The sequence below is a fragment of the Microtus oregoni genome, unplaced genomic scaffold, assembly GCF_018167655.1.
Source record: "Microtus oregoni isolate MIOR12 unplaced genomic scaffold, Mior012 000072F_ref0000427, whole genome shotgun sequence".
NCBI classification, from domain to species: Eukaryota; Metazoa; Chordata; class Mammalia; order Rodentia; family Cricetidae; genus Microtus; species Microtus oregoni.
The window spans coordinates 1,629,683-1,651,118 of NW_024543979.1; the positions used below are offsets into that span (position 1 = coordinate 1,629,683).

A 21,436-nucleotide genomic window follows, 5' to 3' on the forward strand; every position below is an offset into this window, starting at 1 on the left:
AAGTGCTTTTATATTGCTCTTGGAGGCCAGGAGAGGGCGTCAGATTCCTTGGAGTTTGAGTTACAGACAAATAGTTGTGAGCTGCCATGTGGGTGTTGAGAATTAAACCTGAGTCTTCTGGAAGAGCAGCCAGTAGTCTCCAGTACCAAGTTCAGTTTTATAAATAACTGCTTTATGGGAAATTATAGGTGGTTTTACTACTGAAACTTATGAATGAATAATCTCAGAGCGTGATGAGTAAACTTGGACAAGTCTTAGTTCCACACTCCATAGACAATGTAAGTCAGCTCTGTGATGGACCAGACTAAGGGAAGGAAGATTCTTTTCTGACTCCATGGCAGGTCTTTCTTTGAAGCCCACGGACAGGTTTGCCCACTTAGTGGAGAGCCAGCCTGATGGTTCACGAGGTTGGCTGGGAAGTGGGCTGCGGGGTTTTAAATGCTGCCATCTGGACTGACTGTCCTTCCTCCCAAATCTGTCTGTCTGTGCCGCTGTAGGTCCCTCCAGAGAGTGTCCCTCTCTTCTTCCCGCCAGCCTTTAACTGGGAGAGTGAGTCAGGCTGACTTCAAACAGGCTCCCATGATTTCTGACGATTTCTGACGCTGGCACCTGGTGGGTGTGGTGAGCCTACCCGAGATAACAAACAAAAACACTTTGTAAGCTGCGCCAAAGTGACTCCTACTTGTCATTACCCGGGGTTCATCCTGCTAGACATCACAAAGAAAAGTGGGCACTCAGCAGAACTAGAGCCGTGCCCCACAGCGAGTGTATGTTCTAGAAACTTGCTAAGGAGCTTTACACCGCTGAGGCGTTGGCTTTTCCCATTTCCCTGGCACCACTGGGAATGCAAACATCAGTTATCACTCCTTGAAAATTAAACTGCTATACGTGAAAGTGGAGGTACCTAGCTTTGTTTTCATTTCCTTCTCTAGCCCTGGGTAGAGAGCTGGCAGTCTGAGCTGCCCAAAAAGAGACAAGAGGATCAGTTATCTCTGTGTTGTGTAAATTTCCTAAGAAATTAAACATTCCATCCTGCAGGGAAGCTCCTTAAGCAGAAAGGTAAACAGCTCAAAATAGCTTCAGAAAACCCTCCAAGACCCACCAGAGCGACCAGACCCCTCCCTTCCAGGGTAAGCGGTAATCTGAGAGTGGCTTCCAGAAGAGCAGAGCCAAGCGGCAAGATTCTGAGACCAGATCAGCTTCCGGTCTGATGGGAAGAGGTTTAGACCCACTGAGGCGCCTGGAAAGGACGCTCTCCAGGTTCCCAGTTCTGTGAGCTGTTTCCCGTGCTGGGGTGAGTTTTGGTGATACAGCCATCTTTGAGTCATTTCTGCTCCTGTACATAACCCCTCACCCATGCCCTCACAAGTAACCCCAATAAAGCTCATGGTCCACCGAGCGGAACTTTGGTGTTATCTGCACTTTGGTCTGTGGTGGACTCCCTGTCCGGGTGTCTTGAAACACCTCCTAATGAGATAACATATTTTTCCTTCCTGAAGCCTCCTTTTCAGGACAGCCCCTTGCAGCTGCTGTCACAACATCTGCCACAAAGCCTACCCACTTCTTAAGTTACACAGAAAGTGTGGATTTCCCCCCTCCCCGCTCCCTGCCAGAGCCCAGGCAGCTTCCCAGTGGTCTCTCTTCACCTCTCCTTCCACTGGCTGACTGCTCATCAATCTCCATTACAAGTGGCATTGTCTTTTCTCTTCCTCTTCCATTTCTCTGCTCTTGGCCATTGCCAAGATTTAGAACTTGCCTGTCCTGTTTCCTTTTTGTTTGTTTGTTTTGTTTTTGCTTGAGCTCTAAGGAATTGCACTCAAGCTTCCTTTCTTCTATCTTTACAAAACAATTTTAACTTTATTGTGTATTTGAGGCTTTTGTCAGTAGCACGGGCATGCCTGGTGCAGGTGAAGGCCAGAGGAGGGCATCAGGTCCCCTAGGACTGGAATCCCAGTATCCTGTGGATACTGGGAATTAATCGGAGACCTCTGGAAGAGCAGCCTGTGCTCTTAACCACTGAGCCATCTCTCCGGCCCCTTTCTTTTATTAATGAAACTAACAATCTTAAAAGGGAACCCCAGTTTTCTTTGTAAGGAAATGTTGCCCATGTCGAGGCTGAATTTTAAGGCATTTGAGCTGCATCTTAGTAAAGCCGCCACACTTTAAAGGATGGATTTCAAACACTCAAGCAGCAACAGTTCCTTCAGCATCTCGCATCTGAACAAATACTTCATGGTTAACTAAGGGGTGTAGAAATTTCTGAAGTGTCCACAGAACCCTGTGAAGCTGGATGGGTAGCACACACCGGAAATTCTAAAGCCTCAATGGTGATTTGGGGTCAGAGGCAGGAGATTCCCTGCAAGTTCACAAGCTAGCTCGCCTAACATCCACAGTAGAGAACAGCAAGTCCTCGAACCCCCACATGTGCCGTGGTGCTCACATGACCTCATTTGTACACCTGTACACTCAGACACAAGACTGAAAAGGAAACAAAGATCATTTCTGGTAGTGAGAATAGTATTCTGAATCCTTCTTAGGTTGACTGCATCTTAACAGCAAGCTACCACTGACCTGTTTGTGTGTCTGACAGCAACAGACTGAGTCACCCTTGCAAGGTAGGATAGTATTTGCCAAGACCAACAGAATCTCCGGTAAGGGTCCTGGAGCACACATAAACATGGAACCTAGGGTGACTGTCGCTGTGATGAAACATCGTGACCAAAAGCAATTTGGAGAGGAACGAGTGAGTTTATGTGGCTTACACATCCTAAATCACCATCCACTGTCTCATCAATCTCTAATTAAGAAAATGCCCTGCAGGCTTGTCTGTCGACAGCCTGGTTTTATGGAGGCATTCTCTTAATTGGGTTCCCTCCTCTCAGATGACTCCAGCTTGTGTCAAGTGACTATAAAACTAGCCAACATACCTTCCCAGACACTGTTTTAGCTGTGGGGAGTCTGTAGTCACCTCTGCAGCAGCACTCTGAACCCAGGCTTTGCATCACCTTTCTTGGAGAATTTGAGCTACCGAAATTGCAGCTCCTGGGAGATGGGTGGGCACTGGTGAGTCTGAGGACCAGGCGGCTATGTGTTGTTTACCACCCACAAGTTGCCCTTGGTAAACGGTAAATGGTATTTCCACCAACACGAACAGTCATGTGGTGGTGCCTTTGCAGTTTGAGGGCAGAAGTTAATGTTAGCTTTTCCCAGAGAAGGACAATATTCACAGGCTAAGGTAGAACTAAGTTCCTAGATGTAGTCCAAAGTTTATAAAGAGCCGGGCGGTGGTGGCACACGCTTTTAATCCCAGCACTCGGGAGGCAGAGGCAGGCGGATCTCTGTGAGTTCAAGGCCAGCCTGGTCTACAAGAGCTAGTTCCAGGACAGGAACCAAAAGATACAGAGAAACCCTGTCTCGAAAATCAAAAAAAAAAAAAAAAAAAGTTTACAAAGAGGAGCCAGACATGGTGGTTCATGCTTGTAATCCTGGCTCCCAGGAAATAGAGCAAGGGGATGGTGAGTCCTTGGGCTATAGAGCAAGCCCTTATCTCACACACATACACACGTGTATATATACATATATGTGTGTGTATATATATATATGCGTGTGAGACATATTTACACATTATGCATATATTTTCATAAAAGGAATATTTAATGATTAATAAAAAGAATTTTTAGCGTATTTTCTTGCCTTGTTAATCATGTTTAGACTAAAGTAGAAATATTGCTTATAAGGTGGCATAAAAGAAATGAGTGCATTAAAATTTTTATGAGATGATTTTTGTCTCCCTAACATTTTCTCCTCTGAACAAATATATAAGCAAATAAAAACATGGAAACACAGAGAAATGTTAAATTTGTTGGGTCAAACTCTGTTTGCAAAACCATTGCAATAATTATATGTCATTAATATTTTTAACATGGAAACACATGGGTTCTAGTGTATACACAGAAAAGGAAAGTTTTTTGTTTTGTTTTGTTTTCTGAGATAGGGTTTCTCTGTAGCTTTGGAGCCTGTCCTAGAACTAGCTCTTGTAGACCAAGGTAGCCTTGAACTCACAGAGCTCCACCTGCCTCTGCCTCCCAAGGGTTGGGATTAAAGGTGTGCACCACCACCAGGCAAAATTTTGTTTTTTATTTTTTAATTATTAGTGTATGTGTGTGACTGTATGTAGTTCTGTGCACATGTGATGCATGTACCTTCAGAGTTCAGAAGAGGATACCAGATGTCCTAGGCCTGGAATGACAGGAAGTTGTGAAGGGACACAAACCAACTCTATTTTGATCTAGGCCCCAAGGTAGCCACTGTGGGAAGTTCCCTAGACTGGAGCCCAGCTGCTGTCAGCAGAGTGGAAAATCCCCTGGACTGGAGCCAATCAGAGAGTCACCCATACCCCTTATACCCATAACAATAGATTTGTGATTTTATTTTTTTTTGCCTTTATAAACCCTGCCTAAGAACAGTGGGGCACCTCCTCTGGCCCCCATTGCGTCGGTGTGCAAATGAAGTCTTGAGGAAGGTTGTGTCTTACTTTTCTGAGAAATAGCCACACTGACATCCAAAGGGGCTGTTCCAGCTTGCACTCCCACCAGCAATGCAGGAGTGTTCCCTTTTCCCCACAACCTCTCCAGCATAAGTGGTCATCAGTGGTTTTTTTTTTTTTTTTGGTTTGTTTGTTTTTTGTTTTTTGAGACAGGGTTTCTCTGTAGCTTTGGAGCCTCTCCTGGAACTCCCTTTGTAGACCAGGCTGGCCTTGAACTCACAGAGATCCGCCTGCCTCTGCCTCCCGAGTGCTGGGATTAAAGGCGTGCGCCACCACCGCCCGGTTGTCATCAGTGTTTTTGATCTTGGCCATTCTTATAGGTGTAAGATGGAATCTCAGAGTTGTTTTGATTTGCATTTCTCTGATGACTAAGGATGTTGAACATTTCCTTAAGTGTCTTTCAGCCATTTTAGATTCCTCTGTTGAGAGTTCTCTGTTTAAGGTCTGTACCCCATTTTTTTTAAAATTGGATTATGTGTTCTTTTGATGACCATTTTTTTTTTTTTTTTGGTTTTTTGAGACAGGGTTTCTCTGTGGCTTTGGAGCCTGTCCTGGAACTAGCTGTTGTAGACCAGGCTGGTCTCGAACTCACAGAGATCCTCCTGCCTCTGCCTCCCGAGTGCTGGGATTAAAGGCGTGCGCCACCACCGCCCGGCTTGATGACCAATTTCTTGAGTTCTTTGTATATCTTGGAGATCAGACCTCTGTCTGATGTGGGGTTAGTAAAGATCTTTTCCCATTCTGTAGGCTGTCGTTTTGTCTTGTTGACCGTGCCCTTTGCTTTACAGAAATTTTTCAGTTTCAGGAGGTCCCATTTATTAATTGTTTCTCTCAATGTCTGTGCTGCTGGGGTTATATTTAGGAAGTGGTCTCCTGTGCCAATACATTCCAGTGTACTTCCCACTTTCTCTTCTATAAGGTTCAGTGTGACTGGCTTTATGTTGAGGTCTTTGATCCATTTGTACTTGAGTTTTGTGCATGGTGATAGATATGGGTCTATTTTCATTCTTCTACATCTTGATATCCAGTTATGCCAGCACTACTTGTTAAATATGCTTTCTTTTTCTCATTTGATATTTTTTGCTTCTTTATCAAAGATGAGGTGTTCGAAAATGTGTGGATTGATATCTGGGTCTTCTATTCAGTTCCATTGATCTTCCTGTCTGTTCTTATACCAATACCAGGCTGTTTTTAGTACTGTAGCTCTGTAGTAGAGTTTGAAGTCAGGGATTGTGAAGCCTCCAGAAGTTCTTTTATTATACAGGATTGTTTTGGCTATCCTGGGTTTTTTGCTTTTCCATATGAAGTTAAGTACCATTCTTTTGAGGTCTTTGGAGAATTTTGCTGGGATTTTGATGGGCATTATGTTGAATCTGTAGATTGCTTGGTCTGATCATTTCTTGCAATCACCTATTCTTCCCTTTTGTAGCCAAAATATTTATTATGCATCATTGTATGTTATTGTATGTCTGAAGTGTATAACTTGCTTTCTGATTTTAAAAAAGCTCACAGTGGCCAGGTGGTGGTGGCACACGCCTTTAATCACTTAGGAGGCAGAGGCAGGCAGATTTCTGTGAATTCGAGGCCAGCCTGGTCTACAAGAGCTAGTTCCAGGACAGGCACCAAAGCTATAGAGAAAACTTGTCTCGAAAAAATCCCCCCCCCAAATAATAATAAAATAAATAAATAAAAAATAAAAAAGGCTCACAGTGAAGACAGTGCCTGGGTCTATAAAGAGATTACATTTAAGTTTTTGCACAGTTTTGAAACTGTTATGGACTGAGGACTTTTGAAGTTGGAATGAATGTTCCTTGCATTATGTCATGAGCCTGTGGTAACAACAGGTGGAAGATGATGGCTTACCAGTGGTATGTTTGGGTGTTACACTGAATTACCATGGTTAATATTGATGGTCAACTTGACAGGCTCTAGGATCACACAGGAGATGGTCCTCTGGACATTCTTGTGAAGGGTTATCTAGATTAGGTGACTTGTGGTGGAAAGCCTCCCTCACCCTGAAGCATCATGGTCTAGCCCAGAAGAACCACACCTGACAAATTCCTGTAAAACATAAGTCTGTTCCTTGAGTTCATCCAAATGTCCAAGAAATGCCTTTTTTTTTAAATCTCCTATACCGTTTCATTCAGCCTCAGGTGTAGATGGAAATTTCTGTCTTGCCTGTTCCTGTAGCTGTTCAGTCCCAACAAAACACACTGAGGCTTATATTGATTATAAACTTGTTGGTCTATTAGCTCAGGCTTATTATTAACTAGGTTTTACAACTTACCCATAATTCTTATCTATGTTTAGCCACATGACTTGGTAACTTACTCTGTAAGGCATTCTCATCTTGATTCTTCTATGTCTGGGTAGCAACTACAGACTGATCCTTTCCTCTTCCCAGAATTCTCCTAGTCTGGTCACCCTGCCTATACTTCCCGTCTGGCTACTTGCCAATCAGTGTTTTATTAAACCAATATGAGTGACAATCTTTACAGGGTACAAGAGCATTATCCCACAGAACTCAGGTGTTGACAAAGTTCTCCAAACACCCATGCCATTGGTTAAGGGAAGGACAGTAATGAATGGATTAGGTTTCACAGTCAGTTGTATCTGATAATTAGTATTTTAGGATTGCAAAGGTTGTTAGAAATCATGAAAGTATAAGGGAGCATTGATTTATCACCAAAATGCAAACATTTTGAGAGTGACAAAGGATGTTGTAAAGTATATGCCAAAGGGCTGGGGGAATATAGCTTAGCAGGGAGAATGTTTGCCTAGAATGCATAAAACCCTGGTTTGACTACTCAGCTCCACATTCATGGGACAGATGGTGTGTATATGTGTCATCCTGACACTCAGGGGGAGAAACACAAGATGCCGAAATGTAAGGTCATTCTTAGCTATGGAGGAGTGAGTTTAAGGGCAGCCTGGGCTATGTGAGACTCAGTCTCAAAATAAAAGGTTGCATCAACTCTCTCTTTATCATCATACACATACACACACACACACACACACACACACCCCTCCAGTAACAGGTCTGGACAAATTTCACACTGAGCATTTCTATTAACTGAACTTTATCTTTTTTTTTTTCTTTTTTTTAAGATTTATATATCACAATACAGTGTTCTACCTGCCTGCCAGAAGAGGGCACCAGATCCCATTACAGATGATTGTGAGCCACCAAGTGGTTACTGGGATTTAGGACCTCTGGAAGAGCAGGCAGCATTCTTAATCCCTAAACCAGATTTCCAGCCCCTAAATTTTATCTTTTTTTTTTTAAAATAAAAAGTACATAGTTTTATTCAGACGCATAGACCTTGTCTTAAAACTAAAAGACAAAAATAAAGTGTTAACCATGGACTGGGTGTGTTGGCCTATGTTAGTGGTTCCCAGCCTTCCTAGTGCTGTGAATCTAATACAGTTTTTCTTGTTGTGTTGAGACCAACCATAACATTATTTTCATTGTACTTCATAACTGTAATTTTGCTACTGTGGTGAATTATAATGTAAAAATTTGTGTATTCCCATGGTTTTAGGCAACCCCTAAAGTGAGCAAGACCCATGTGTTGAGGATCAAATCCCAGCACTCAGGAGACAAAGGCGGGTGGATCTCTGTGGGCTCAAGGACAGCGTACTGTACAGAGAAAGTTCCAGGCTAGCAGAACTTCTCAGTGAAACCCTGTCTAAGAAAGACAGGAAGGAAGGAAGGAGGGAGGGAAGGAGGGAGGGAAAGAAGGAAAGAAGAAAGGAGAAAGACAAAATGAAATGAAATGCTAATTGTGCCAGAGACAGCAATCAGACTTGGGGACGAAAGGTCCCTCTCTCTTATTGTGTCCCCATAATTTCTCTGTCACAGTCTGATTAATTGTAATCAATATTGTTTGTTTGTTTGTTGAGTCTTACTGTGTAGCCCTGGCTGGCCTTGAGCTCACAGAGATCCACCTGCCCTGGTTTCTAGAGTACTGGCATCTTGAGTACTGACATTAGAGGTGTGTGCCATCATGCAGGCCTAAAGAATGGTGGATTTTTAGATAAATTGTTTCTAGATTAGAGTAGGCCCTAAAGTCAGGATTAAATGTCTTCATAAGAGAAGAAAAAGGCTGAGGATGTAGCTCAGTGGTAGGCTTTTTGCCTAGGAAGGTGAAATCAATACTGGGCAGAGATGGGGGTTACACAAACCCGAGGCCTCTGGGAACAGAGGCTTGAAGAGGGAAAAGATCCTTGCAAGGGCTTAGAGGGGAGCCTGACCTACACTACAGATGCCTTGATCGCAGATTTCTGGCTTCCATTAAGTGAAAACTGTGCTATTTGGTGTCGCAGAGGAGTCCTGCCTGCAGGAAGGGAAGGAGCTCCCCAGGAGGTAAGGCAAGCCTGAGGCCCCCCCCCCCCTTTTCTAAGGTTGCCAAAAGCGCCAGCATCTTTTGGGGGGCTGTGCTGGTTTTGCAGTCTTCAGGTGAGAAGGAATGCTGTCCTTCTAGCAGTTTTCTGACTTCTGCATACAGCTTTGTTTACAGAGCCATTCCTAAACAAAACCCCAAACCAAAGCCAGTTCACAAGTTCAGTTATGAACAAGCAAACATACTGGGGCGCGTGTGCACTCGGTGCAGTGTGTTTAAAGAGAAACGAGGGCTGCCTGGATGTTTCCTCTACAGGGTGGATTATGGAGCAATCATTCAGCATTTGGTTGGAGGAAATAAAGGAGGCTAAATATTTTTCCTGGACAATATTAAATGAGCTAGTAAATCTTAGATTGTGAGCTAAATATATAAACCATATGTGTACACAAAGATATATGTTGGCCAGCTTCCAGAAATGTTTATTTCTGCACATAGATGTTTCTTTTTGTGTTTTTGAGACAGGGTCTCATATAGCCTTGAACTCCTGGCCCCCTGTCTCCATTTCCCAAGTGCTGGGATTACAGGTTTTTCTCTTCATGCCTGGCAATTTTTTTTTTCTTTTTGTTTTTTTTGAGACAGGGTTTCTCTGTGGCTTTGCAGCCTGCCCTGGAACTAGCTCTTGTAGACCAGGCTGGTCTCAAGACTCACAGAGATCTGCCTGCCTCAGCTGGGATTAAAGGCGTGCACCACCACCGCCCGGCTTGCCTGATAAAATTCTTAAGTGATTATTTTATTTTATCGTGGTTGTGTGTGTGTGTGTGTGTGTGTGTGTGTGTGTGTGTGATGCCACGGAGAACCTGTGGTCAGGGGTAAATTGATCCTGAGCTTGCACCATGGGGGTTCAAAGACTGCCGGTCACTATGTTTGGCATCTCACCTTTGTTGACGAGCCATCTCACTGGCCCCATTTTGAGAGTAAGTTCCTGATATCTTTCCCTTCACAACTTCTAGTGAGGAGAGTGTGGGCAACTGGTTGGAGGTGCAGAGGAGGTTCCTACTTCCTTCACGCCCCCTGGGGGGTGGGAGTAGCCTTCTCTGCAGTGTTTGTTTAAATCAACACGTTACGTTCAGTTTGCGGGTCACCCTTCTTTTTCCAGCTCCAAAACCAGTTCCCGACGGTCAACTGTGAAGTTAGTTTGGTCTTACAAAGGATTTAGAGCCGATTCAGTGATGGTCTGGACCCTACTGTTCTCAGAGTCCTTTCTCAGGCTTAATCTTAAAACTGTTTGTGCTGCAGCGGAATACACCTGCAGGCTTTTTTGTTCTTTGTTCTAGTAAGGGCTAGCACCACAGCGGCGTGGGACGTGGATCCCCGGGAAACTCGTGTGCGGGTTGGGTGAAGGTTAGCATTTGAGAAGCATTTTCTGCTGTCTGTGCTGAGTGTGGGTGGACTAAGGGAAGCTTAGACTGGAATCTCCTCCGGGGAGGGGAGTGACAAACAGCCCCCTCCCTGCTCGCTCTTTTAAAGAAAGATGGATATGGCTATTTAGCCCCAGGCTGACTATTGGAACACCACACAGCCCAGTACGGTCTCCTCTTCAGTCTCAGATTCCTGAGTGTAAGTGCTGGAATTACAGTCCTGCGACACTGCCACTCCGGTCTTCTGGGTCTCTTCCGTGCCAGGGAGGTGTTGGCAGAGTGATTAGGAGGCTTGTGGAGAGCGAACGGTGCTTTCTCCTTTCCAGACCGGTAGGTTTCAGCCCTGCGGCTGGCTGGGTAAGGAAGGAGGCGTGGGGGAGCCCGGAGCAGCTGTGACTGCTCACCCTTGCTCTGCAGTTTCCTACGGAAAGCTTTTCCTACGAGGTCGTTTTGCACGTTCACAAAACAAGGTTTTCCGCAGTGTCCGGGAGACCTCAGATTCTGTGGGTGAAGATGGAAAGTCTGCTCCCGAAAGGACCTTTGCTGGGAGTGCAGTGCACTGGGGCGGGGGAGAGGCGGGACGGAAGGCAGCGGCTCACAAGGCAGCTTGCCCCTGGGACTCAGTTGTGCCAGGGAGCTCCCCGTTGGGTGGCGAGGGGGGTGGGGCAAGAGCAGAGTGCAGTAAAAGGGGTTCCCGGCACCCGAAAGCAAGCCAGTGGCTTGCTACCCGCATAGCCCGCAGCCCACGCCAAGACACAGGGAACCTTCAGGGATCCTCACTGCCCCAAGGCCTCGGTGAGTCACCGCGGGGTTGTCGCAATCGCTCCCCGGAGGAAATCAGGCCCGGGGTGGGGCACGTTCCTGGCTGCCTTCGTGAGCTCTGACCGCACCAACCAGGGTGTCCCCTAGATCCCCGCCAGTTGGGTCTTCTCAGATCTGCTCCTGCCTCGGTGTGGCCGCAGCTTGGCCTGGGCCTCTAGTGGAGAGTTAGCCCTTGGGACAGCGGGGACCCCAGAGGAGGAAGGAAGGAAGGAAATCACCTTAGTTCTGAGAGTTCTCCCTCTCCTCTTCGCTCCGCAGAGCTGAAGGGAGTGAGGCGGGCAGCTCCGACTCCCCGGAGCCCGGCTCCGGGTAGGACGCTGTATTTTCCGAGCTGCGCTGGGCTGCCCAGGACTCAGGAATCTTTCTACTGCGCCCGGACCTCCTGGGGACGTCTCCCAGAGGGCGTGCCGAGACATGGAGGGCACTGACCTGGCGGTGAAGCTCCTGTCTACCTGGCTGACGCTGGTAGTCAGCCTCATCCTGTTGCCCTCGGTCTTCGGATTATCTCTAGGCATCTCGGAGGTCTACATGAAGATCCTGGTGAAAACCTTGGAGGTGAGCGCTGCGGGGAAGGATGCGGAGCCCTGATTGCTCAGAGAACTTAGGGAGCCTGAACTTAGAACGGTGACCCTTTTGAGCAAAGGGTCAGGGTGGGACGTTGGGGGCGGGGTAGAGATGGAGTGGGAACCTGGTCTGCCTTAGTGAGAAAGACAGCGACCCACCTCAGAGGAACCCTTGCCCCTGGGCTCTGTCATCACTAGTTTCACGAACTAGATGAACTCTATGACAGCCGTTTGCTGGATCAGCAGATTCATTGCCCACTGTGCATGCCTGCAAGCTGTCAGTCACTTCGTTGTGAGTTTTTACAGCCCCAGGTTTCAGAGGTCCTTTTGTGCCTACAGAGATCATGTTTCACTTCATGCCCAAGATAAGACACTAGTGGCTGGGAGGCAGAAAAAGAATCTGATTTTATTTATTGGAGTCCCTGGCATACCATCACAAAGGTTCTTGGACCTCAGCTTGGCCTAGGGTGTGTTTCCAAATTCCCCTAAGGATGTTAGGTGCGACTGAGTGGAGATTGGAGGGACGACTTCAGCTTAACTTTATACAAGTTTTTAGTAAAATTCAGGAGGCCTCTCCACGCAGGGAGGCAAGTACCAGGAGACTCAGTGTTCCAAGGTTTGTTTGAATTCAGCATGACAGACAGTGGTCTTAATGGAAAGGGGCCCTGTAGACTGTACAGATTTGCCTAGATTTGGTAACTCTCACCCCTGTTTCCCAGTATCTGATCTAACAAGGTCATCTGATTCTAGTACTTCATTGCACTCATCTACCTAATAGGAGTACCAACACCTATTGCCTACTGTTTTCATTTGTCTGTCTGTCTGTTTGATTTGAGACAGGCTATCACTCTTGGAGCCCTAGCTGGCTTTGAAAATCTTTTTTGTTTTGTTTTGTTTTTCGAGACAGGGTTTCTCTGTAGCTTTGGAACTCACTCTGTAGACCAGGCTGGCCTCGAACTCACAGAGATCCACTGTCTCTGCCTCCTAAGTGCTGGGATTAGAGATGTGCACCACCACCACCGCCCCACAAAGTTCTTTTTTTGGTTTTTCGAGACAGGGTTTCTCTGCGGCTTTGGAGCCTGTCCTGGAACTAGCTCTGTAGACCAGGCTGGTCTCGAACTCACAGAGATCCGCCTGCCTCTGCCTCCCGAGTGCTGGGATTAAAGGTGTGCGCCACCATCGCCCGGCTAAACGAAAATAGGTGGGTCCCTAGCAGGGTGCCTGTTTATTAGCTGCCCTGTGTGTTTGGTGTGATTAAGTGAACGGTATGATTGTTTAGAGTTGGCTGTCTTTGTTTCTCCAGCTTCTTTATTACCACTCACAACTGTGCGGGGGGGGGGGGGGGGGGGGGGGGGGGGGGGGGGGGGTTCTGGCCTGTACTTTTTGTCCTCCTGTAGGATTTGGCTCTGTCTCTTCTTAGTAAAGGAGTGGCTCCTAGATGTCTATCTCTGCCATAGGGCTGCCTGCTACTGCTTTTCCTAGATGTCTATCTCTGTCGCAGGGCTGCCTGCTGCTGCTTTCCTCTGGACTTTTTCTTTGTGGCTACTTCTTTGCTGAATCCTTGAGGCTATATTAGATTCTTTATCTCCAGTCTGCCACTCTCTATTGCTTTTTCCAAGATGGCATCTCACTATGCAGCTCAGTCTGGCCTCGAACTCTGGATCCTGCTGCCTCAGGCTCCAAACACTGACCTAAGAGGTGTGTACCACCTTGCCAGCAAGCTCTTGTCTGTTGTGTGGTCACACTGTGCTCTGAGTGTGTTCCTCCCTCTGTTAGACATTCTAGCATGCTCACACCACAGCAAATGATCCTTTCTGCCCGGGCTCCTGAAATGATTGAGCTTGTTTCCTGGGTAGCAGTGCCATTTGGAGAGCGAGATAAGGGGAATCACACACATTGCTTCTAGGTACTTATTACTGCCTTTTTGCTTTAATCTTTCCTGGGCAGCTAAAGATATGGCAAGGAGGGAGTTACCACTTAGCCATTCTCAGCTGGTAAATTACTATATTTGATAAGATGATTGGCAGGCCAGGCTCTGACTTTGAGTTTGTTTGACAGGGCCCCAAATTTTCCATCTAGAACAGAAAGAAACTCTACAGGTGGTCTCACTCTCTCCACATGTGTATGAGTTTAAACCCAAACAACATACACATGTATATATATATACATATAAGTATATGTATATATATACATATATATATATACACATACACAGCACACACACATGTGTGTGCACACATACATACAGCACACATACCACACATACCAGACCATGTATATACACAGCACATACATACACCCAACCCCACTACACACACACATGCGCGCGCGCGCGCACACACACACACACACACACACACACACACACACTATAGCCTAAGTTAACCTGGAACTCAGAACTCTGAACTGACTTCAAACGGTCTTGGCCCCCCAAGTTCATGTTTGAATTAGTGATGTGAGCTTCCACACCTAGTGTCAGAGGTGAGTTTCTTGATAATTGGGGAAGTTTGTTTCAAAAGAAGTCTACATTCTTTTCTTTTCTTTTTTAATTAAAAAAAGACCCTTTTTTGGGAGACAGGATCTCATGTGGTCCAAACAGTCTCTGAGTTGCTGTGTAGCTGAGGATGCTCTTGCCTATCCCAACCTCCTGTCTCCACCTCCCAAGTTCTAGGATTCCAAGCATGCAACACTGCTTGCAGTTTCATTTGGTGCTGGGAATGGAGACAGGTCTTCATGCCTGGCCATCTCCAGAACTTGTCATTAGTTTTCTAAGTTGATGTGCAAAGCATTTTCACTCAATGATGCCGATACCATCTGATATTTTATGTCTCCTTCCTCCTAACTTCTCGTAAGGAATGCTATTCTAGTTAAAGCAGACATACTGTTAATCTTGGACAGTAGGTAGGAGCCAATGTAAGTAGTCATCTTCACTACCAAGCTATTAGATTAGGGGGTGTTCGACATATACAGGATTTAGGTAGAGATTCATTTTGTGAATCGGTTGATTGTCGGTCATGGCTGTCTGGAGCTCCTAACAGGGACTCATCAGGGAAGAAAGGTGTGACCCCAGGTAACATCCTTCCCCCAGAACAGTGCTGTCTCAGCCACTTCCCAGAGGCTAGACTGACTACAGTGGATCGCTTTCTCCAGTGTAGGGATAAGTTCCTGTGGAATCGTTTAGTCTTAGAACATGTTTAGTTCTCTGTATATCAACATTCAACAAAGTTAATTTTATAGACCCAGTACCTCTGTTACTCCTATTGCCCAGTAAGTGCTCAGTTATTTTGGTTCTGGGTTGTCTCAAGAATATTCTTGGGACACACACACAATTCTCACTATTTAACTTTAGCTGGCTTGGAGGAACTTTGAATATGAGTCCAACTTGGGTATATATCAAGTCACAGGGCAGCAAGGGATACACAATGAGACCCTGTCTCAAGAAACTAACAAGAAAACAAACAAGCAAACCACAGAGATCTGCCTGCCTCTGCCTCCCTAGTCCTGGGATTGAAGGCGTGCTCCATGTTGTTTAAAAGCATCATTTAGTCTTGCCACTGTGTGTTTACCTTGGTTTTCTTACTGTTGGTAGATGGTTTTATAATGACCACACTTAGGTTCCTGAGGTTGAGTTGGGTGTGGATGTCTGCTTGTTATACTGTCCGGGTAGCTCCGCTTACTGCGGGGACTTGTTATACTGTCAGGGTAGCTCATGGAAACCATGCGTGTCATCCTATCAAGCCCAGCAAGCAGAGACAGGAGGATTGCTTGGAGCTTGAGGACAGCTTAGGTTGCAGCATGAGACCTTGTCTTGAAAAAACATCCTTGAGCCCTCCTGATGGCTCATAAGAATTGTTACTATTGGGACTGGAGAGGCTAAAAAGGTGCTGGCTGCTCTTCCAGAGGACTAGGTTCTAGTCCCAGCACCCACATGGCCTGGGATTCCAGCTCCAAGGGGTTCCAATGCTCTCTCTTGGCCTCCTCAGGCACTTTAAATATGTGGTAAACAGGCATACGTGCAGGCAAAGCACCATGCACGTAAAATTAGTAAGTCTAAAAAATTAAAATGAAAAAAGTATTATTATTATTATGATTAATTTTGGCTTTTATGAGACAGGATCTAAGAATTATTATTTTAATTGTTACCTGTTAACTTTAATAAATGAAATTTATTATATATGCATATATAATACATGGACTATCTGTCTACATACACATTATATATATATGGGCATTGAAAGCAGAAATGACTCTGGGGAGGAAGCTAGTGGCAGAGGGTGAAGCGAGAGAGGGCAGATATGTGGGGATTATGGTCAGAGTAGATGATGCATCTGAATGAAGATGTCTTAATGAAACCCATCACTGTGTACAAGGAATAAATAGATGCTGAGAGATTTTAGGTGGAAACAGAGCAAAATCTTTCTATCTGTTAACGCATATCTGTTAAGCCCTATAAACACCCGCCTAAAGTTAGAAATACTAACATTTCCTTATCTGACACGGTGGTCGTACTTATGATCTCAACACTCAAAAGGCTGAGGAAGGCTGTTGTAAGTTTGAGGCCAGGTTCAGGAGCCTGGTGAAATGGCACTTATCACCTAACCTGACAACCTGAGTTTGGTCCTTGAAACCCACATGGTGAGGCAGAGAGGTGACCATGGCAAGTTGTCCTCTGACCTCCACTCATGCTGAGTTGTAATGCCCACAGATTCTAGTAGCCATCACGTTCTCTGTGAGCTATCATTTGATGTCTCCTTCCCCTTCCTCCTTCCCTCCTTCTCTGTCATTAAGTAGGACAGGATCTCCTTGCAGTGTGGCATTAAGGTAGTGAGGGGCATTAGCTTTTCTTGATTTGTTTCTTCCTTTAAAGGAAACACTTCTAATCTAAAAAATTGTTACATTTTTTTATTGTATTATATTATTATTCTTTATAACTTGTATGTGATTATATATCATTATGTACTATATAATTACATATTATTTACATGCCTGTAAATCTTATATATTTATATTACATTATTATTTTTATATATTGCTATTATACACATTATATATATTTACATATGTGCTTGCATAATAACTATTTTTTGAGCATCTACTGCATGCTGCTTTCTTGGTTGCTAGGTGTCCTTAGATATGAATACATGTCCTTGGTATGGTGAGCTGTTTGAAGACAAGGCTTGAGTACTTGGGACAGGATCACTTCAGTGAGTGTGTAGAACTGGGATTTGGGGGAAATTGTTTTGGGATTCAAACTGAGAAGTAAAACTTCAGACTAAGGCGGTGTCCTCAGGAGAAATCCTCCCCCTGGATGGTCAAATGTATTGTCAGAATTCTGTGTGTGTGTGTGTGTGTGTGTGTGTGTGTGTGAGAGAGAGAGAGAGAGAGAGAGAGAGAGAGAGAGAGAGGTTTTCATGTTTATCCAACAGCAAATTAAGTGGTGAGAAACTCAATAGATCCATGCTTTTTAGCTTTCCTTGGGGCTTGAAGATTGAGGTGGGGTGTAGCAGTGGATGTTAAAGCTGCTTCTGTAATCAGGGTCCTCTTGTCTGCATGGTCTTGGGGCAAAAGCATTCTGAGAATGCCAGAAGAACCGTCCTGGGACTCCCCCATGAGTGGAGAAGCTGGCTTGGTGAAAGACAAATAGTGGCTTGTTGGGAGAGACACTGATGGTCTGGGAACCTAAACCAAGTGAGGTGTGTGAGGAAGGAGCAGCCCACCAGGATTGCCTAGTATTCTAACTGGGCATCAGGCAGCTGCTCTCCTATGCTTCTCCACACGTCCACGTCCTCATACTGGGGTTGAACCCAAGGACTTGCATGTGCTAGGCTAGTGCTCTCCACCACTCCTCTGTCTACCCAGTCCTCATTTAACTCGTATTTTGACGTAGGGACTCAGTAAGTCGTGCAGGCTGGCCTTTAGATCCCTAGAATTTGCTATTAGATTTAGTGTAGGCAGGCCTTGAATTTATGATCCTCCTGTATCAGCCTCCTGAGTAGTTGGACTTACAAATCTGAGTCAGACCCTGCCTGGCTCACTAATCTTTACTGTCACCTTTGGTATTGACCCTCCTTAGAGAGATGATGAAACAGATTCCCCGAGAGCTTAAAGTCTCAGCTGGGAAATAATAGGAAGACAAATTCTCCCTGACACCAGGCAGGCTGCAATGCCTCTTGGTTTTCAGTGGTGAATAAGCACACACTGAAAAGTGGTTGTCTCTACAGATTCCAAAGTGGTTGTCTACACAGATTCCCAGGCGGTTGTCTACACAGATTCCAAAGTGGTTGTCTACACAGATTCCAAAGTGGTTGTCTACACAGATTCCAAAGTGGTTGTCTACACAGATTCCAAAGTGGTTGTCTACACAGATTCCCAGGCTGTTGTCTACACAGATTCCAAAGCGGTTGTCTACACAGATTCCAAAGCAGCTGTCTACACAGATTCCCAGGCGGTTGTCTACACAGATTCCCAGGCGGTTGTCTACACAGATTCCAAAGCGGTTGTCTACACAGATTCCCAGGCGGTTGTCTACAAAGATTCCAAAGCAGCTGTCTACACAGATTCCCAGGCAGTTGTCTACACAGATTCCAAAGCAGCTGTCTACACAGATTCCCAAGTGGTTGTCTACACAGATTCCCAAGCGATTGTCTACACAGATTCCCACACAGATTCCCAAGCAGCTGTCTACACAGATTCCCAATCAGCTGTCTACACAGATTCCCAAGCAGCTGTCTACACAGATTCCCAAGCAGCTGTCTACACAGATTCCAAAGCGGTTGTCTACACAGATTCCCAAGCAGCTCTCTACACAGATTCCCAGGCGATTGTCTACACAGATTCCTGTTGGCTTTGAAGAGCTGTTTCTCCAACCTTGAACAGTTTTGCTTATCTTGATCGGTTTTTGCAGACCCTTGGTGCTCTCCAATGGGGAAACCTATGTATTCTAAAAGTTCTATCTTTGAGTCTGATTTTTATGATGTATGCCGGAAGTTAGCGTGGTTATTACCTTCTGTGGAGTCTCCTGTTTCTGCCTCCCACCTATTCTATAGGAGAGTTGGGATTATAGATGCTTGCCAACACATCTGGCTTTATGTGGGCCCTTGGGATTTGAACTCAAATCCTCACACATGCACGGCAAATGCTTTAACTCACTGAACCATCTCTGTAGCACTATCTCTGGACCAACTCACATCTTTTAAAGATCTGCTCTCCAAATATAAGCCTTCTATATTTAACATGTGAATTTTGGAGGGTACATAATTGAGTGCTTATCTGCTAAAAGTGTTACGTCATTAAAATTAAAAATGCTCACATCGTTAGTATGCCCTAACTCTCTAGTCTAAGGTGCCTTGGTACGAAATATAAAATCAAGTGGCCACAAGAGAAAGGTGAGTTCTAAGAATAATAATGATTGATTGTTCACACAGATTTATTTTATATGATCTTTGACTTTTTTTTACAAGTGATAATAGATGTCAAAGCTTTAGGGGAAAACTATGGAAATTCACCTTTTCCTCAGGTGAGAAAAGATGGGAGCCCAGAGTTTAATGCCTCTCCCCCAAACAAGAAGAGAAAGGCAACCAGATGAAGACTGGGTCTACTGGTAGTGAGGGGCGACTGGAAGCCTGGAGGACTGGGCCTCTCTCTTTAGGTGTTCTAAGTTAGGTGGCTGGCTCCTGCTTGGCTCCGCGCTGTTGTGTACGGTCCTGCTAGAGTCTTGCTCCTTGACCTTCGACCTATGTTCTAGGCTGTTTATTCTCTTGCTTATTGGAAAAATACAATGTTGAATTTCTCTGTTTTAAGATGGATGTCTGAGCCTTTCAAGTTTCTTTTTGTACATTAAAACATCTGTCTTAGCCAGGCGGTGGTGGCGCACGCCTTTAATCCCAGCACTCGGGAGGCAGAGACAGGCGGATCTCTGTGAGTTCGAGACCAGCCTGGTCTACAGAGCTAGTTCCAGGACAGGCTCCAAAACCACAGAGAAACCCTGTCTCGAAAAACCAAAAAAAAAAAAAATCTGTCTTTTCATCCCTTAATGGGTGCTTATACATGATTATAATTATCACAGTGCATTTTATTTCTTATTTTGCTCTTTCCCATTCTTTCCAGATAGTCAGTTTAGACTTTAGTGTCTAGGCTGGGTGTGGTGGCACATGCCTTTAATTTTAGCACTGGGAGGCCAATCTGAGTTCGATGCCAGCGCCTGGTCCACAGAGTGAGATCCAGGACAGCTAGAGCTACACAAAGAAATCCTGACTCAGAAAGAAAAAAAAAACAGATATTAGTATCTGGACTGTAGATATCATTGTAATTGGTTTTAAAAATAAACCTATTTACCTATGTTTCTGTCTGTCTATTATCTATCTGTTTATCAATCTATCATCTATCTGTATATCATTTCACTATTATCGATGCATGTATAGCTGTGTCACCTACCATTTACATATCTGTATATCTATCTATCATCTGTCTGTCTGTCTGTCCATCCATCCATCCATCCATCTATCTATCTATCTTTCTGTCCAGCTGTTTATCTGTCTGTCTGTTTATCTATTATCTATGTGCTTCTGAGGATTTTCCCCGCCCCCTGGGGTTGGTGTGGGATTTGGTGGGTCTTCTTTTTTTTTTTTTGTTTTTTTGTTTTTTTGTTTTTCGAGACAGGGTTTCTCTGTGGCTTTGGAGCCTGTCCTGGAACTAGCTCTGTAGACCAGGCTGGTCTCGAACTCACAGAGATCCGCTTGCCTCTGCCTTCCGAGTGCTGGGATTAAAGGCATGCGCCACCACTGCCCGGCGGGTCTTCTTTTCCAAACCAGACATTATTGAAACCAGAGCCTGTTTTTCTGCCCCGCACACTTCACAGCTTTCTCAAGAAGTAGGCCATTATCAGTGACAGCTCTAAGTGCACAAAGGAGACCTGTGTTAATCCTCTGGGTGAAAATAAGACCACTGCCACGTGTTTGAGCTGAATTTGAAGCAAACTTTATTAAATACTGGCCAGGACGGTGGACACTGGCCAGGTTCATACCTGGGATTCCCAGACAATGACAGAGAGTTAGTCCGGTGTTTATGGAACCCTAGAAGGCATGGTCTCTCACTTTGCTCCAGTCGGGTGAGCATACATCCTGATGAGAGTCCTGACTTGCGTTCCTCCTGCGCTGTGTGATCAAGCACATCCTGTGCAGTTGGGGCCACCAACCTTGTTACAGACGTGAAAATGCGTGGCTTGTCATCTTACATGGACCGCAGCCCCCAGCACTCCAGGAAGTTATCTGGCTTACAGGCTAGAGGCTTTTTTGTTTTCTGGATCTCTTAAGCAAAGTGATTTAAACTTAAACCATAACTTTAGCCCTCACCCTAGCAAGAGTGCATCTCAGAGATTCCCTGGGGCGTATCCCTAATTCAGACGGTGCCCAGCCTTAGTTTTCAATGTCTCTTCTGTATGTTTCTGTGTTTGCGTGTGTCTATGGAAGAGTTTCAATGAATGCTTCTTGTTTTGAACAGTGGGCCACTTTGCGAATTGAAAAGGGAGCGCCTAAGGAGTCAGTTCTAAAAAGCACAGCTTCTGTGGGTAAGTCTTGCCTTCTAATCTGTTTAACTACGCAAACTGGATGGGTTTAGGGTGCTCAGGTTGAAGTTGGTGCTGCTCTTCTATAGGCCTAAGGCTATTCAGAGTTTGTGCAGTAGAAGAGCAGCTGCCTGAGTTTGACAGAGTTGTTATCAGGAGGGCTGGGTGGTGTGTGTTAGCGC

At 45.2% G+C, this 21,436-nt stretch overlaps 1 protein-coding gene across 1 annotated transcript in view; it reads left to right on the forward strand.

Moving 5' to 3' along the window:
- The first annotated feature begins 11,195 nt into the window (after positions 1-11,195).
- The window catches only part of Gpat3 (glycerol-3-phosphate acyltransferase 3), a 49,536-nt gene continuing 39,295 nt past the window's right edge, over positions 11,196-21,436 (forward strand). The window contains exons 1-2 of the mRNA XM_041642057.1: positions 11,196-11,684; positions 21,191-21,257. Of these exons, the coding sequence (XP_041497991.1) occupies positions 11,544-11,684; positions 21,191-21,257 (208 nt within the window). The 5' untranslated portion in view covers positions 11,196-11,543. The remainder of the gene's footprint in view (positions 11,685-21,190; positions 21,258-21,436) is intronic.